This window comes from Pavona decussata, unplaced genomic scaffold (genome assembly GCF_977016875.1).
Source record: "Pavona decussata unplaced genomic scaffold, jaPavDecu1.1 SCAFFOLD_237, whole genome shotgun sequence".
Lineage (NCBI taxonomy): Eukaryota > Metazoa > Cnidaria > Anthozoa > Scleractinia > Agariciidae > Pavona > Pavona decussata.
The window spans coordinates 775,001-793,471 of NW_028145642.1; the positions used below are offsets into that span (position 1 = coordinate 775,001).

The window sequence follows — 18,471 nt, forward strand, 5'->3', positions numbered from 1 at the left end:
GCTTTCCAAATTTAGGTCATAATTTATGTAAAAATGGTAAGCAAACTTTACACGATTATATCTAATAAACTATGAGATTTATTCCTTTATTTTGGGGATCTTTATAGCAGATGGGTCTTTGCAAATCAGCAAAAAGCTTTAGGGTCTTGTAAATGCGCGCGATTTCGAGCAATGCAAACATATTGAAATTATAGTTTTAGCTACTTGTTGACGCTTGTCAGCGTTTCAGAGTCTTTCTCACAAAAAAAACATTTTCTTAAAAATTCGTAGTTTTTTTTCCTTCAAATTTTTCCAGGGCTACAATTGATTAACTAACTACCCGGATTCCGAATTTCATGGTCATTGAAAAACTGTGAAATTATCTTCTATAAGCCCAAACTTGAGTAAACATTGAAGATTTTTAGCGTTTTGGCTAAGATTGTGCTTTGGGAGTTTTCTATTGTTTCGGGTCTGTCATGATACAGCATTCTTGTTAAGCACGCGTTCAATGTCCAATGAGTGCATTCGGAAGTCAGGCAAGCGTGGTCATTGCACGCGTGCTGAACAAGAATGCTGTATCATGACAGACTCGAAACAACAGAAAACTCCCAAAGCACAATCTTAGCCAAAACGCTAAAAATCTTCAATGTTTACTCAAGTTTGGGCTTATAGAAGATAATTTCACAGTTTTTCAATGACCATGAAATTCGGAATCCGGGTAGTTAGTTAATCAATCGTAGCCCTGAAAAAATTTGAAGGAAAAAAAACTACGAATTTTTAAGAAAATGGTTTTTTTGTGAGAAGGACTCTGAAACGTTGACAAGCGTCAACAAATAGCTAAAAATATAATTTCTATATGTTTGCATTGCTCGAAATCGCGCGCATTTACAAGACCCTAAAGCTTTCTGCTGACGTGCAAGGGTCCACCTGTTATAAAGATCCCCAAAATAAAGGAATAAATCTCATAGTTTATTAGATATAATCGTGTAAAGTTTGCTTATCATTTTTACATAAATTATGACCTCCATTTGGAAAGCGCTAAATTTCTCGAATTGGGTCTTTGTGATTTTGTTGAAACTTTGTTCAGCGCAAGGCACTAGTGCGCACTATGTGTAGCCGAGAGATTCTCACGAAAAAAAGCCGGCAACAGCAGAATTTAGACTCAGACCTCAAACGGGCGTGGCACTATAACCACGTGACATTTACTCCGATCGCCAAAATTTTTTTGCTATATTGTAGATTGATCTATATGTTATACATTCTATGTGTTAGACTTACGATAAAAGTAAAGGTGGGGATACCAGAGAGCTTCAAAGTAGGGTGGTACCACCAAAAAATAACTGGGTCGAGTCACCTTAAGGCGCAAGCAGGGAGAATGAGAAAGGCGTACATTGCATTGTTTTCCTGCTGCGTAACTAAAGCGATACATTTAGAATTAATTGAAGACCTATCTTCCGAGGCCTTCAGACGAGCGTTAAGGAGATTTTCAGCGAGACGAGGCACGCCAACATTGACCGTATCAGACAACGCGAAAATCTTCCAAGCGACCGAAAAAGCGCTTAACAATCTTTTTAGCCACCCAGAGGTAGCTAGTGAGCTAGACAGAGGGCGAATTGAGTGGAGGTTTAATTTAGAGAGATCACCCTGGTGGAGAGGATTTTTCGAGAGAATGGTTGAAAGTGTGAAAGCTTGTCTCAGGAAGGTGTTAGGAAATGCGCGACTTACATTTAACGAGCTGCGAACGGTGTTAGTGGAGGTATAAGGAACGTTAAATTCCCGTCTGCTTACGTACGAGTAGAATGAGGTAGAACATGAAGCTTTAACACCTTCACATTTAATTCTTGGCAGAAGGATTAAGTCTATGCCAGACGAGATAGCGGAAGAGCCAGAAGCGAACTAGTTGTTCAGAGAGGTTTAGATATTTGACAGTGAAGTTAACGCATTTTTGGAAGAGATAGAGAAACGAGTACCTGGTGAATCTAAGGGAGTTGCACCACCTGAAGGTAGATCGCAAAGACAGGCAGATTCAGATAGGAGACGTAGTAACTGTGTTTGAGGAAGACAAAAAGAGAGGAGAGTGGAAAATTGCAGTAGTTGAGAGTCTTATCAAGGGCACAGATAACGTTGTTAGGGAAGCAAACGTAAGAGTCATTGTCAAGGGTAGACCGATGCGTATTTCCAGACCAGTTCAAAAGTTGTACCCCTTAGAAGTAAAATGTGCCATACAAGGGAACGGCCAAATTGGTCAAACTGGGAACCGTAGATTTGAACGGGATCATACTACACCTCTTAGACGTAACCCTAGCAGATCTGCTGCATTAGATGCTAGGTGGAAATCGAAACATATGCTTTGACTCGTAGGCGAGTCAAGGTGGGGAGAGTGTCGGGAAAGAAGCACTGATGTGCGTGACGTAGAATATTAACTTGGAAATTTGATGAACAATGTCACGAAATAGTAACGCGAGCAATACTTTAAAAATTAGTGAGCAAAGCAGATTGCACAATTGTACTCCGGGAAGGTCCGAAGTTAATACACTGCATGACAATGATGTAACTGCACGCGTAGTATTAAGCTAAATAAGGAAGAGAAACGCGTGTAATTGTGTAATTGAAATTATATTCAGTAGCATGACAATAGTGTAGGCTTGGGATTATACTGTGCTCGTGATTGTGGTAAAAATACTTGTTGCGCAAATAGAATCTAGTAAATCTTAGTACAATTGTAATGTAAGAGCAGATCGAGTAAGAACGAGTTGTGAACGGAATTGTGCATCGCGAATATTGTAGATTGGATCAGAGATTGTCAGATTGTGAATGTTAAATAAATCTTCAGAAAAGGAAAGAATCACAGTCCTCTTCAGTTTGTGAACCGGTAAGTGCGGAGTTCATGAAAGATTCTGCGACACGTTAATGCTCTATAAAAAGCGCCTTGTTTATTCAAAGAGCTTGCCGACAGTTCACTAATTGAATTTTTAAATTTTATTATTTTTAAATTCAATTATTGTTAAATTAAATTATTTTTACATTCTGAAAAGACACTGCACTTTGTGGAAAAAAACGAAAAGACCTATTCAGATTCAACGAAAAATCTCCATTCTTTCACGAAAATGGTTGTCAAATTATTCCCTACAGATTAACATGAGAATATCCTGATGCGCCGTGAACAGAAAATTTTCGCGTGTTTTTCCACTAATTGAATTTTTCAGTTCAATTATTTTTAAATTCTTAAAAGACACCGCACTTTGTGGAAAAATAACGAAAAAAACCTATAACTTTGCTCAGATTCAACGAAAAATCTCCATTCTTACACTAAAATGATTGTCAAATTATTCTCTACAGATTGAATGAGAATTTCCTGATGCGCCGTGAACAGAAAATTTTTGCGTGTTTTTTCCCACTAATTGAATTTAACTCACTCACTGCGCATGCCCGAAAGTTAACGACAGAACCAACCAAGCGAAAACGTCCACTATCGCTATAACTCGTTCATTGCGCATGCGCGCATTCACGAGTTAAAAAGGGGTTATTAAGGCAGATTCTTTACTTTTTGCAAATTTGTGGTTTTTGCCACCGTGTGTCAATTATTTGAAACCACTGTGCCAGTTTTTAGGAAATTTCACTGAAGGAAATGCGAAAAAATCCAGATGAAAGTTTGCATTTTTATGGACAATAATGATGTCTTAGAATAGGAATTTGCCAAGATTGCTATTTGAGAAAGCAATAGACTGCGCAAACTAATTGCCTGGTTATCTTTGAAGACACAAACAGTAATATTTTTGTTTATGACACTATTACAGAGAATGTTTTCTTTAAAATATTGGCTCCTCTGTTTCTTCAGGCCTGCAATTTGAGCTGCATTGTTGACTTGTTCACTGCTTTGCATGAGCTTGTGTCAGCTCATGCGCACCTTACTAAAGGTCACATCATCAGTGCGCACGAAAGCATAAAATCCTAGGGAGACACCTTAAGCGGTCACTTCTCCATTTCACAAGGGTGAACACTTAATACAGGTTTAACTCTGTAAAAATTAATCTCTTTGAATGTAGACGTGCACGTGTGATGCAGTAGTTTGATGTATGCCGGGTTGGAGGGCTCAGGTTCGAACCTGCCGAAGTAGACCGACTGATTAACCTTTTTTTCTTTTTCTTTTTCGCATTTGAAAGCCAACTATTTCAAAGGCTATAAGCAATTTTCAAAATTTAAAGTATATGAAAGTCCAGCTGATGATTGTCCTAAATTGTAATTGTATCAATTCAAATTACTTAGCTGCCGTGAAGTGTGAGAAACCAGCAAAATGGAAAGCGCAGATATAAATAAAACAAACCAATATTATCTCCAAATGAAAACTAACAAAATGTAAATGAATATCTGGTGGAACGTGAAAGGAAATTAAGAAATTTAGCGTAATGAAAAACAACGGCAATTTTGCTACACTTAAAATTGTCTACCGTACGTGAAGTAGCTATTGATTAACAATTCACAGTAGCAAGTACAGTATTATAATTTACAAATGGCCATTGTCATACAATAGGCAGGAGTTGAGATTCTCAGATGCTTTTTAGTAGTTTATTTTGATTGATTGTCAATTTGCTGCTGATGTTATTTTGCAGATAGTGAAAACTCACTTATATGGAAGAAGGAATCCAAGTAAGAACCACGTCTTGCTTTAACTAAATGAAGTAAAAATTTCTGTCTGTATAATGTGCTCATTACTTCTGAAATCATTAATAATTCGTGAAGAGAAAACAGAGGAAAAAATCTACTGACAGTGACTATGAAGGAGTTTTGCATGGAAATGTCACCTTAATTACCATCAAATTTGGTGAGCTTTTGCTTTCAGTTTTACAAGAATAATTGACCTCTAAATCAATACTCGAAAGAGTGTTTCATCTAATTTCAAAACACCTTGAAGTTGAATTGGTAACCTAAAACTTCAGTTTGCTGTGCCTGGTGTATTGAAACCACTTCTCAGTGTTTCAATATTGGATGCAACACTCTTCCTCATGTTTCTCACGTCGTCAAAGATACTCTCACAATTTTAGCGCTTAGCTGTCTTAGCTGTCTTTAAAAAAATCCCTCACATACTTGTAAAACAAACTTATTTTGAATTACGTATATTTATTGTAAAGTCAGCCTAGCCAGTACACATTTGAACTTTCAGTGTTCAACAATAAAATTAATAATTAATAATACTTTGTTACATAATGCAATGCCGTTTGTGTATTTGAAAAGGAGGACCGTGAGGGTAGCCCTATGTATAGGTCCCCTAACTGTATTTATAAACTACTGGCAATGTTCAGGGAACATGTGTGAAGGTACATACACTCAGTGAGTTATAGTTATCAGTTTAATACAACTAATGAACAACCAAATGACACTAGTGACAAAACAATTTATTCTTCTTAAATGTTTGTTTGTATGACGGAAGTGCCCAGAGGAAGCAGCAGAAGACATGGCAACACAAAATTTAAATACCACTTAAATTCTACATTTTGACCTTTCAAGATCTTTGGAAGTTTTAATGTGGTGGAATTGTCATCACGAAATAATTTATTTTAATGATAAATTTCTGTATTTGGTAGAGCTGCAACTCTTCGATATGTTCACTGGTAGTTTAGTTAGCCGCACTTCTAATACCCTAGCCTTCAATAAAATATCTCCCTATGGCCTAAGAGAATAGGGAATACTATAATACAGCTGTTTGGCCATCATGAAGGCTTCATTGCCTTTGGAATTTGCTTATGGAGGTGTCAAATAGTAGGAGACGACTGGACATTCTAGTTATCCAGCCAAGACATTAATTTAAAAAAGCACTCCTTCCCCAAAAATACTACTGTTGTAAAAACAACAATATTCTCCTTTTCGGCAACAATAATTTCCGTCTGCATTCCAACAAATCATGGTGGAATTTATTAATAACACATTTTGCTTACTAAATACATGTAATGAACCTCAAATTAGTTCTTCTAAAGTTTTAAAGTTCAAGGTCTGGAAGTCAGACATTAACTCTTTCTATCTTCCAGATAGCAACATATTAAAATAATTATTAAATATAATTGTTCCCTTTGTATTTCGTAAGTGTTTTTGCACTTCAAATCCAAAAAAATAGTGAAAGAGTTGCCATCGAATCTCAGAAGTCTTAGCACTGCACTGTGTAAGCCACTGTCATCATTGCACACAGCAATCAGTCATGCTGCTTTTAAAAACAAAAAGCTTCAGGAAGCCCCCATAGGTTTTGGCATAAGCAGTACTTGTTTAGAGCTAAATAGAGTCTGCCAGCTGAAGCCTATTAAGAAAAAGTCTGTTTTAAGTTAAACCGCCTTCAAGTTCTCAGATGAAACTTTGAAATGTGTGAGAGGAAGAGGCCCCAATTCTTTTCAAAGTTCTGACAACTATAGCCAATTACAGTAAGACCAAAGCATCCCTAAGGCCATTTATTGGTGCCACAAGAGCATTTCCACTGAAAGAAAGAAATTAAAGCTGAGGATGTTAGTTGTGGAACACCTTGTTAAAGGTTGCCTTTTTCTTGGCTTTACAGGAAAGAAGGTTTTAATTAGTAAATTGGTATAATTGCATGATAATTATCAAGTACAAGACTTCTTATACTAAAAGATGAGCCAGGCGCGTCCTGGCCTTAGGAGGTGGTACATCGTCCCCTAGGAAAGTGATTTGCAAATAGTGCATCTTGCTTAGCCCTTTCTACCCTGTATTTACCTGTTCCGCAAACAGCACGATGGAAACTATCATTGATTTTTTTTACAAACATTCGCAACTATTTCAGCAAATTCACCGGTTATGTTTAGTTTTTTCCTTTTGTCAACAAAACAAAAGAGCCTCACAGACGACAACAACTGTCTGAAACAGTGTTAGCTGTGCTCGGATCGTTCGGATTGCTGTTTGATTGGAAAGGAAACCGGATCACCCTTACAAGCAAAGTGGCATAGAACAAGCGCCAAAGGGATAGTAGGTTTTTTCTATCTTTTAGTAGGATGTAATGTCTTTAAATGTACATAGTAAATGTGGATGTTTGCAGCTGTTTCCTACCCACATAGCATACTTGTCCGGCCTGTGCAGGGGAAATTTCTTCGTCCGTTAAAGTTTGAGTATACACTGGCAGCAAGAAGGCAAGGACAGATAATTCTTCTGACCCAGCGAAGACTAACAAATGAAAATGGCCGAGTTGCATGAGCTCGAAAATTATGGTGCTCTCGAGTTTACGAATTTACCTTCGATTAGTCCACAGTCCGAATTTCCGTATTGGCGGTTTTTAGGTTTGGCTTGCAAACTTGCTAATTTTCAAGATTCTTCAGTTTCGTGAGTGCCCTTTTCAGTGAAACTCTTCCCAACCAAATAAAAAGAAGAAGTATCATCAATTATTTGAAAAACCAAAAACGTTTCTTCTATCTTTTGCAAGAAACATTATTATTCAGAACCAAAAGATGCGTAGCAGCGATTTGGAAAAATGAATGGGAAGGGGGTATATTCTTCTCTCATGGGACAGATAACCAGAATTTGTATTCTAATTATTTAACCCTTCGTAATACCTATGTGCTAACAGCTGTTCCAATGGCCCGGAGGGTAGGATCGCAGCCATAAACGTGAGTTTCGGCAAGGTTAATCTATTGATTTGTGACGTTTATAAGTGTTGTGACCTGCGTATTGTGTTGTTCTGATTTTGTGTGTTGCCTGTAATGCTGAGTGTATATAATAATGCCAATCAGTCCGTACTAGTTTCAACTTTTGTGTATTTCTTATTGTAATAGTATGTGTAGAGTCGTGCGTATTGTGTTGTTCTGTTTTTGTGTATTGTGTGTAATGCTGAGTGTAAATAATAATGCCAATCAGTCCGTACTAGTCTCAACTTTTGCTGTATTTCTTATTGTAATAGTATGTGTAGAGTCGTGCGTATTGTGTTTTTCTGTTTTTGTGTATTGTGTGTAATGCTGAGTGTATATAATAATGCCAATCAGTCCGTACTAGTCTCAACTTTTGCTGTATTTCTTATTGTAATAGTATGTGTAGAGTCTTGCGTATTGTGTTGTTCTGTTTTTGTGTATTGTGTGTAATGCTGAGTGTATATAAATGCCAATCAGTCCGTACTAGTCTCAACTTTTGCTGTATTTCTTATTGCAACTAAGTCATATTATTGTAATCAATTATTGAAATAATATGTGTAGAAAATAATGCTCAATGAACCTGTACTAGTGTTAACTTTTTATACCTGTTATTACAATCTAATGTATTGTAACTCAGTGAGGCCTAGCTTATACGTCGAATATAATTTGGACGAATTAAATTCCAATTGACTTCGTCTGTAAGACGACTCTTGTAGAGATTCGATTTAGACGACGAATTAAATTCAATCAACTTGAATAACAACTTGATGTTGACAACCTACGATTATTCCAGATTCAAAAAGCGACGAATCGATATTACGTTAATGTCTTTTCAAATTTATGCATTAAATTCGATGCGTCTGAACTAGGACGTCTGAACTCACACGCTTTTCAGACGTTAGGTGGCAACTTGTAGCATAATTGAACATCAATGTTGTCCTGCTCAATCTTTCAGCCGTCAGGAGGCTCAGCTCGTAACGGCTGATATTAAACGTGGTTTTATGGGTCATAACTGTTTTTCAACATGCAACGTTGTCAAGCAAAGCCAAAACGCTGCTACCCTCAGCCACAGAGTGGATTTAACATCCTGTAATCACACTCAATCCTATGTACTTACAGACTCTACCCAAAGTTCCTCTAATGGGTTTTTTTTTCCCTGACATCACGAAATCCCTTACTTTTAATGTGTTGTACTCAGTTCCTGACCAATTATTTTCATTCCAGACATTTTTATAAGCAAGAAGGATCTGCTGAGTTGACCACCAGTGCTTTCCATAAATCAAATCATCTGCTCATTGCTGGGTTTTCATCAGGTGTTTTCACTCTCCATGAAGTACCAGAATTTATTCTTATTCATACATTAAGGTATTTTAATTAATGGTTATAATTAATATATTTACCTTTTTGTGTAATATATTCACCTTGTGTAGTTGCGCAGTAACATGATTTCTTGATGCTTTCATTAGGCGAAACACATAGTTTGGATGGGTGATTCTCAAACTCACTAATAATTCATCAAAAGAAAACAAAGAAAATCACTACCGTGACCGATATGTGATCCTAATTACCATAAAATTTTGCCAACTTTAGCCTTGAGTTTCTCCAAGGATTATTGATCATTTGAGAAGCCATATCAAACACTCGAAAATGTGTTTCATCAGATATCCAAACACCTAGAAGTCGTTTAAAAAAACACTCGGCTGCGCCTCGTTTTTTCAACCTTCTTCTCGTGTTTGGATATCTGATGAAACACGCTTTCTCGTTTTTCATGTATTACTTAAACTATAACCACGGTAAAACTGTAAAATGTTTGAACACAGGAGTCATGTCAGTCATAAGTACGTAAATAATGATCATTTAGGTGAGCGTCTGAGGTGACATTGACTGACTGAAGTCATCATCAGAGTCAAGTAAATGACTATAAAGACCTTGTCAAGAAGAACATGTTTGGTTTGTGACTCACCTGACAGTTTTTCAGAGCAAGTCAAGAACTTAGACAACGTTTTTAACAAGAACAACTATAACCAGGACTTTGTTAGATGCAACACTTTCAGGGACACTTAATCTAACGTTGCAAACAACGATGCGATGCCTGTCACTACTGCGGCTATACCTTACATCGAAAGCCAGCACTTCTGAAACTATTGCATTTATCGTACAGCCCCACAACATCCATGTAGCTCACAAACTTGTCAGTACTTTGGAACAACTACTGACAAACGTTTAGGACTGACACAAACTGTGCGATAGACAGGGAATAGTTTGTAAGATCAAATGCTGAGACTGTCAGGCTACTTACACTGGTGGGATTGGCAGACATTTGAACATGCGACTGACTAAACACAAACTAGCGACCAGAAATGGTGATATCAACAATCACATCGCTGAGCACCATTTACAAACGAACCACAGAATCAGATTATAAAATAATAGCTTTAACGTCATATGTCCTACTATTTCTACAGCATTTCACAGCAGACCATTAAAACTGTGACTGTGAATCCTAGTGGCGAGTGGCTGGCATTTGGCTGCAGTAACTTAGGGCAGTTGCTGGTGTGGGAATGGCAGAGTGAAACTTACATTCTCAAACAACAAGGCCATTACTATGACATGAATACACTCAGTTATTCCCAGGATGGACATTTTGTAGCTACTGGTGGAGATGATGGCAAGGTGTGTAAATGCTAATCACATACTTTTGTTAGAATGTATTGTTGTTCAATTATTGAATTTCCCAGGGCACACATCCCAGGTTACGAGTAGACATCGACAGTAAACTCCTCCACCTATTTGACTTTCTTCTCCTTCTTTCTTTCCAATAAACAGTATAAAAAAAAACATGAAACCATGGTATATTTTATGAATTGATTTAACTTCTGGTTTGGCCCTTTTAAAATGTTATTATTTCTGTAAATTGGTAGGTCAAACTGTGGAATACGACATCTGGGTTTTGTTTTGTAACATTCAATGAACACAGCTGTGCCGTGACAGGAGTGATATTCACGCCAAACAGTCAGGTGGTATTGAGCTCTTCGCTGGATGGTACTGTAAGAGCATTTGACCTCAAGAGGTAACAGAAACTTTATCACCTTGAACTTCAGTGATAGTATTGCTCTGGTTGTTGGTTTTTAGGGGCTTGTTTTCAGGATGGGCTTGTGTTTTTGGTGGAGCTTATAATTGTAGAGTTTTGTGTTTCAAAATTTGGGGACTTTTGGAGGAGGTTATATTCGTGATTTTACTGTACCTCTCTAGTGTACAACATTGCAACCTAATTGAAGCACACAGGTTACCTGTGTGCGACAGACAGTTGGTCTTATGGTAGTAGTATGTGATGGGTGAGCAGATCAATTTATTAATGAATGGTTGGGCAGAACTGTACCAACAGAACACTGTCTCTCTCTCAAACGCTTAAACAATACCGCTCTCACTGCTTGTATACTTACAGGTGACTCCAGTTGTACATACATCCTTAATGAAACCCTTTACATACTTACAGCTAACTCTACTTATTTATGCACTCTTAATGGATGCCTCCAAACCGGTTTTCCCGTCCAGTACACCCTGGCCACCGAATGTTTGCATACATGAATAACATTCTTCCATACATCCCCAGTATACTCTCCGCAAACTTGTTTGACTGGGTTGACCATAATAAAATTCTCTCAAGATTTACATTGATCTAGTCATCCATCCCATACTACTGATGGTATCCCACCCATGGGGAGTATCGGTACATGTTTTCACTACAGCGAGACCAGTTGGTTGGGTTTTAGCTTTTATTAATTGTGGAATTTGTTCAAAGGCTGTTCGCATCGATCTTGCACTGTCAATGGCACATTTTTCTCTGCTGCATTGCAGGTACCGGAATTTTCGTACGTTCACCTCTCCTGATGCGGTCCAGTTTTCATGTCTAACTGTTGACAGCAGTGGGGAGGTGGTTTGCTCTGGATCACTTGACACTTTTGACGTTTTTGTATGGTCCATGAAAACTGGACGACTTCTTGAGGTAATAAGTCCTTTAGAAGATAAAAAAAAAAATGTTATTTTGCGTGATGAAGTATTTAAACTGTATTATTATAAGGCTGTGATAATAACAGTGACAGTGTCATGTTCATGCTTGTGTTTTTTTTTATTATTTATCATTTTTTTTTGGGGGGGGGGGACCTTAAAATAATAGTGAGATTAAAGCTTCAATTGGGAGGCCTAGAACAAGAAGGATAGACTGTTCACAGTCCCCTATTTTTCCGCGGGATTTTCGAGGCTCGTACGCTTCGATGAAACTCCCGCCATCTTCGTTATGGCGAGCACAACCTGGGGAGAGTGCCTAAACTACCGAGGGGGGCCCTAGTGAGGCTACGTTGAGTGGGGGAGGAGGAGCTCCCCTCAGACGTTTAGACATTCTCCCCAGGTTGCGCCCGCCGTTACAAACCGAGATGGCGGGAATTCCATCGAAGCATACGAGTCTCGAAAAACCCACGGAAAAAATAGAGGATTGTGAACGGTCCTACAAGAAAGACGCAACTGATGAGTAGGCCTTAAAATCTAAATTTCGCTAAATTTGTTCAATTTGCCGTGCAGACTGGTTATTGCTTACATACTATCATACTTGCCTAGACCTTGTATGGCTTTCTCCCAGGCCCTCGCGATCAGTTCCCTTCGGTGACTTAGCCGAGGTGAACCACAGGCGGCCCAAGCTCAATATCAGTGAACCGTTGAATTATAAGGATTTGTATGGAAATACAACGGATTTGTGTAAAATGGTAGAAACAAACATTGTTTTGTCAATAAAAGTCAACTTACCCTACTTCTTCTTGTATTCTTTGTAATTTACCAGCTTTTCAAGCCGATTCGAAGCGATTTCGGCGAGTTAGCGTCATTCGGGTTTCCACTGCCGATTAAGCTAATCCTGGATTAACGTGAACTTTGATTCGAGTTTAATACCTAATCAATAAAGATTCTTCCAAAAGATTTTTGTCCTTCAATATTAACCTACACTTCGCTTTACCTCAAGCTTGACATCAGCCTTTAAACCCATTTTTAACGAGCGTGATGAAGACCTTGATTAACTTCTAATCATGGATAGCGTTAATCGGCTTTGGAACAATCCGGCCCTGGTATGGTTTTCGTGGCTCTAAGTAAACCTTGCACTCCAGACAACTCGATGGTATGAGTACTACTGGTGTCATTTCGAGTGGCTTATCATAACATGTTCATTATTTAACAGGTGCTGGCAGGTCATGAAGGACCTATATCTGGACTGATGTTCAGCCCCTCTCATCCACTTTTGGTGTCAGGATCCTGGGACAGAACTGTCAGGTTGTGGCACATGTTTGATAGCAAAGTATCCTGGGAAACCTTGAATCTAGGATCTGATGGTTTGCACTGTTTTTGAGATTGTAAATGTAATTTTAGGCATATAAAGTAGCACAAGAATGTGGCATGATAATTTTAGTTTAAAGGACAATTTGTTTGCAGCAATAGGTTGAATAAATTTTGCTTTGGTAGTATTTGGCTCTTTTCGTTACGGTCAGTCAATCATGTCAAGTTCTAGGGTCATTTTGTTATCTCAGGAATAATTGCAATAATGTTATCATCTTAAAAGGCCGACTGAAAGGCAAAGCTTTACACATTTCTTTGTAAATATAAGTTTTTTTTTTTTACTGTTTACGTAACACGTCTAGAATTATTGCGTTGTTAGATGCTAAAATAGGCTATGAAATTTGTTTTATATTTTGCCAATGTGCACGAGCCATTGCCTTTGTGTTAAATTCAAGCTTTCCACCTGATCAGATCTCTTGCCAGTATCTTGAATTGAATAATTATGATCCTTCTTACCTCTTCAGGAAATGGCGTAATTTATAATTATCTTTTAATTTATCATATGTATCGCTGGACTTGGGCAATTTAGAAAAGCCAATTTTTAAGACATTATTTCACAAAGAAATCTGTTTAATGTAACAAGTCTATTTGAAATGTTGCATGAAGAAGTAAACTTATCATTGTTTACATAGAGGTGAAGGCAGTTAACTGTGCAGTTTGATTAGTGTTGACAGTGTGTGTGCGTCCTGATGGTGGTGAGGTAGCGGTAGCATCACTGGATGGCCAGATCACTTTCTTTGATGTAAGAACAGGTGTACAAACTGGGTCAGTGGAGGGTCGCAGGGACCTTATCCCAGGAAGGAGGAGCTTAGATAAGATAACTGCCCAAACCATGGCTTCTTCAAAGTAAGTTTAAGAACGTTGATGAAGAACAAGCGTCAAAGGAATATTGTAAACAACTTTAAGAATTTGTAAAGCAGTGATTAGATACTAGATTTAAATGCTCAATGGCAAGATCAGTGACGAATTATTATATGTCGTGTTATGGCCTTGGGTATCTTCTAATAATAAACAGAAAGGCATGGACAATAAATGTACAATTGCACTACAGAGAAATTTGATCTAGACCCACTAAATAGTTCAGTTCACCAATTTATATTTAGTATTGAAGTAAGATTGGTATTATGTGTCATTCCTTCATAGAAAGTTATACTTTGTGCTTTTGTCAGGTGTTTTACCAGCCTGTGTTATACCGCTGATGGCAAGTGTATCTTGGCAGGCGGCAGGTCCAAACAAGTATGCATCTATCATGTCGAACAGCAGGTCAGGACCCGGTTAGATTAAGCTGGATTGTTCCATCTGTGGAGTTAATTAATTGTGTTGTTGATACTGTTTCGCGTGCTATTGTTTCTAAGTAGGTTTCGCTTTAAGAGATGTTTTGTAGTTTTTACTGTAATGTTTGAAAAATGAGCAGGAGTGTTTTATCGGTTAAAAACCCCGAGGCGCAGCCGAGTGGTTTAAGCCCGATAAACTGAAACACGTGCTGCGAGTTTTTTGAACGGCTTCAAAGACATTAAATTTAAATGTCTTTTTCAAAGACATTTAATTTAATTCGTTGTTTATGAACCATTTGGAAGGGAATAGGTAACTCGGGTGTTAAATTGTTCGTATGATTGCGTTATTTCGCATGCAAATAACTGTAAACACATCAACCGTGGAATACATCCTACGGGTCAACGCTAAATTCAATATCGACGATATGAGTACAATCCACTAGCATTTTCTGTGAATTTTGGTCATCAGTCATTTTGCTTGGACTACGTAATTATAGAATGTGATTACTGAAGTACATGTGAGTGGGATTTTTAAGGCCGTAAAGTTGATAAGAAAGAGAAAAAAGCATTTAGATTCATGCACATGAGAAGAAATGTGAACCTCTCCCTTTAATAAATGGAAAAATGCGCCAGTGAGACTAAATGCGAATATCTCACGTCTGAAACAGTTTGATTTGTGTTAAAATGCAAACCCCACTTTTGTCCCAGTAACTGATCCCTTATATTCCTGGAACACAATTTACAACACTTTGCCAAACTCACATATTCACCAACAGTATCTTTACCTAGGAAGGTACACGAGTACATTACAGCGTTACTGGGCAATAGCGTACAGAGCTCAGTGCATTGTGGGTAGAGAAGCATGCTATTGGTGATTTGTTTCTTATACCATCATTCACAGTTTCACTTTGTGCCTTTTCCCTGTCTTGCAGATGTTGTTAAAACGCTTTGAAATTTCTAGAAACCTCTCACTGGATTGTATGAAGGTAGTATACATTTCCTTGCTAAATACATGGGAAATTATGCCATGTTAGAATACAGGGAAACGCGAAAAATATATGTAACTTTGTATACTGTACTTAAGCAGTTTTGAGGTATTCTGGTTAGTGTTATCGAACGTCGTAAGGCAGGTTTGTGATTTGTTCTTATAGGAATTTCTTCACAGTGGTAACATGACAGAAGCAGGGCCATTGGATCTGATTGATGACAATGATAACGAAAATGACGCTGATGAGTCCCTCTCTCTCCCTGGAGTACTGAAAGGTGAAGTAACTGATACTGTCAATCTCTAATGTATCTATCATTTTTAAACCTTTGCGACTCTTGCTAACAGTAAAACACAGTGGAACATCTGTTTATCGTAACCCTCGGTACACATGGTAAGAGAATTCTCTAATCTTTTCCCTGTAATCTTTCGAGACATTCTTAAAATCCCGAGTCGTTGTTATTAGATAAATACAGGTACAATGTATATATAATTTATAACAGAAAATAGTAATGTTTTGTTACTTAACATAGTTACTTTGGCTCCACTTCCCAACAAATAAAACCATACATTGTTTTCTTCCAAATACGTTTATTTTGGTAGGTCCTGTAGAGAAACAATAGGCGCTGTATGCTGACCAGTAATACAATTACTAACTCAATGTACAGCTAGTACCTACTGAATAGATCCAACCAGTGCCTTACAACATAACAAGCGACATCATTGCTTTGTCGCCTACATCTCCACTAATAAATAATAAACAAAGAAAACCGTTTAAGCAACTAAAAGCATTGTAAGTTGTAACTGCGCGCTCATGTCCTACATCCGCAAATAAGCGGGCAGGTGTAATGCCAGTTAGGAGACAGCTAAGCTGTGGACCTTCTCACGTGTTAGTACCACACTACGATCTAATGGCTACCACCAAAAAATCACCACTGACATAATAAAGAGGGAATCGTCACAACCGTCAACATCAACACCTCAGGAATTAGTTGGCATGTTCATAGGTAAAGCCCCAGAATCGGCTGCTCGTAGGCTACGAAGGTTAAAAGAGGGTCCGAAACCTGGGAAGGAAGTAAAAGAAAAGTAAAGATTGAACCTCGAGGATGAAAAAAGGAGAGACAGTCAAGCCTGTACCAGTCTGTTCTAGTAGATCGTGCTACCACAAGATGTACCTGCCACAAATTGTCTACAAAATAGTTTGCCTATGATGATTGGATATGAAGTCAATTACTATGTGCACTAGGTAAACTGTAAATAAAGAGAATGTCATGCTTTGAGGAAACCGTCGAAATTCATTAGAATATCTACTTTGTAAATAAGATGACCATTGTCATCAACGGTGTTAGTCAAATTAATCGTTTGTCTAACGATTGTGTAGTATATTATACTACACAATCGTTAGACAAACGACTAAAGTGTTATCCTCTCCGTGTTGATAATCATCAGTCTATCATCAGTCAGATTTAGATTTGTGATTAAAAGGTATCTCACTTATTTTCAAGGTTTGTTCTTCAAGGTTGACAATACGTAATCTTTGGTGTTGAAAAGGGAAAAAAAGTTCGCACTGCGAGCCTAAAGGCGTTGTTGCAATAGGCAATTTGTCTTGCAACTCGTGTAGCAATTAGTTGAGCCGTTGCGACACGAAATGTACTAAAAGCTCTCGGAACTTTTTTTTCTAAATATGCCAAACTTACACTATGTGAGAGACTGTCTCCTTTTCGGTTTTGAGAAAAACTTTCTAAACTATAAAGAATTCATTCTTTTGTACTTCTAATAACCCTGATTTTCTTTACTGTCATTACGACTCGTTCGATTAAGATAACTTATGTGATGACGAGTGTAAAAACTGAATTTCGCTTCTTAAAGAACAATATATTTATCTATGGAAGGATGTGCTACAAGTACCCGATTAATTGTTTGTTACAACAGACTTATCTTCAAAGGAATTAAGGCTTTGTGTGTTCTTTTAAACGATATCCCATTCGCTACAGCGATATGTACCCTCGATTTGCTAGACCTGTGCCGCAGTTTAACCTGGTAACAATTGCTGAATTGATGGACACCATATACAACCAACACAGGCTTGGCTTCCCCTGCAAATCTTCAAATCCATGCTGATGTCATTTATGAGGCTGGAGCTCCTTACACAAACTGTTGGGTATTTGTTGACGGGACAGTAAGGCCAGTTTGTAGACCTGGAACGTTACAAAGGACTTTATACAGTGGACACAAACGAGTTAATGCCATTAAAGTTCCAATCAGTGGTTGCCCCTAATGGACCAACTGGTAACTTGTACGGCCCCGTTGAAGGCTGGCGCTATGATAGTGGCATGCTAGCTGATTCTTTCAGTTACAGCTTCACTCTCGCTCGCCTCTAGGAAATCCTTTATGTATTTGTGGTGACCTGGGATACCCGTTACCAGAAAAAAAATTCTGAGTACCAAATGGGATTCGAAACCACGACCCACCGCACTACAATTTGATGTTCAAACCACTGAGCTTTTGGAGACTATGGTGAGCAAGGGGTTAAACTTTAATTAAGCTTCATATTTCTGAGTTACAATGGTTCCAAATCTCAAAATGCAAATTACATGATTTCAGTGCCTTACTTTGTCTCCTCAATTGCAGTTTTAAATTTATTGTCTTTATTTCTACCCGATTACTGTTACAGTGGAAACCTGCGGTTGTCTATTTAACAGAACGTCATCGTGTCATGTAATAGTCAGAGTATTGCAATATTGCGCTTCGTCAAACTTGGAAACATTTACCTGTACCTTACAGCTTTTTTGGGTCTCCTCTTTTTTCCTTTTTATCCGCCTGATTTTGCCTCCTCTTTTTTTCATCTCTCTACACCTTGCCTAACAGAATTCTTACCGAAACTTACAATTTGTTGTCGTTTGCAGGTGAAATGAGTTCAAGAAGAACCCAGCGAGAAATTCGAGTCAATTGCCTACAGTTTTCACCAACAGGTACTGATTTAGGTCGCTGTACTTTTGTATAATCCTCCAGAAATGTTCATAGTAAATCAGAAATCTACGTGATGCTGATCCTCCTTGGTATGATACCAAGCAGGATCAGTGCCAGAGACAGTTTTTTACATGTGATATAATATGGTTGATGTGATCACCTGACAAAACACTCTGGCTTCTTACGTAATCTCGTACGTAACTGTAGCCTCGATGGTTACATCCCTTTCGGCCATTCAATATACTATTTGTAGATGAACTTGTCATCA

General features: G+C 38.0%; 2 protein-coding genes across 5 annotated transcripts in view; both read left to right on the top strand.

Moving 5' to 3' along the window:
* LOC146457772 (uncharacterized) overlaps nt 1-1,741 on the top strand; it is a 4,402-nt gene extending 2,661 nt beyond the window's left edge. Inside the window, exon 2 of the mRNA XM_085091472.1 lies at nt 1,340-1,741. Within this exon, the coding sequence (XP_084947598.1) occupies nt 1,340-1,741 (402 nt within the window). The remainder of the gene's footprint in view (nt 1-1,339) is intronic.
* LOC146457769 (periodic tryptophan protein 2 homolog) overlaps nt 1-18,471 on the top strand; it is a 59,472-nt gene that overhangs the window by 36,516 nt on the left and 4,485 nt on the right. For all 4 annotated transcript variants that reach the window (XM_085091467.1, XM_085091468.1, XM_085091469.1 and 1 more), the window contains 11 exons: nt 4,590-4,626; nt 8,820-8,960; nt 10,061-10,268; nt 10,517-10,665; nt 11,454-11,601; nt 12,820-12,970; nt 13,640-13,820; nt 14,144-14,237; nt 15,181-15,234; nt 15,400-15,511; nt 18,140-18,205. In XM_085091467.1, coding sequence (XP_084947593.1) covers nt 4,590-4,626; nt 8,820-8,960; nt 10,061-10,268; nt 10,517-10,665; nt 11,454-11,601; nt 12,820-12,970; nt 13,640-13,820; nt 14,144-14,237; nt 15,181-15,234; nt 15,400-15,511; nt 18,140-18,205 — 1,341 coding nt within the window. The remainder of the gene's footprint in view (nt 1-4,589; nt 4,627-8,819; nt 8,961-10,060; nt 10,269-10,516; nt 10,666-11,453; nt 11,602-12,819; nt 12,971-13,639; nt 13,821-14,143; nt 14,238-15,180; nt 15,235-15,399; nt 15,512-18,139; nt 18,206-18,471) is intronic.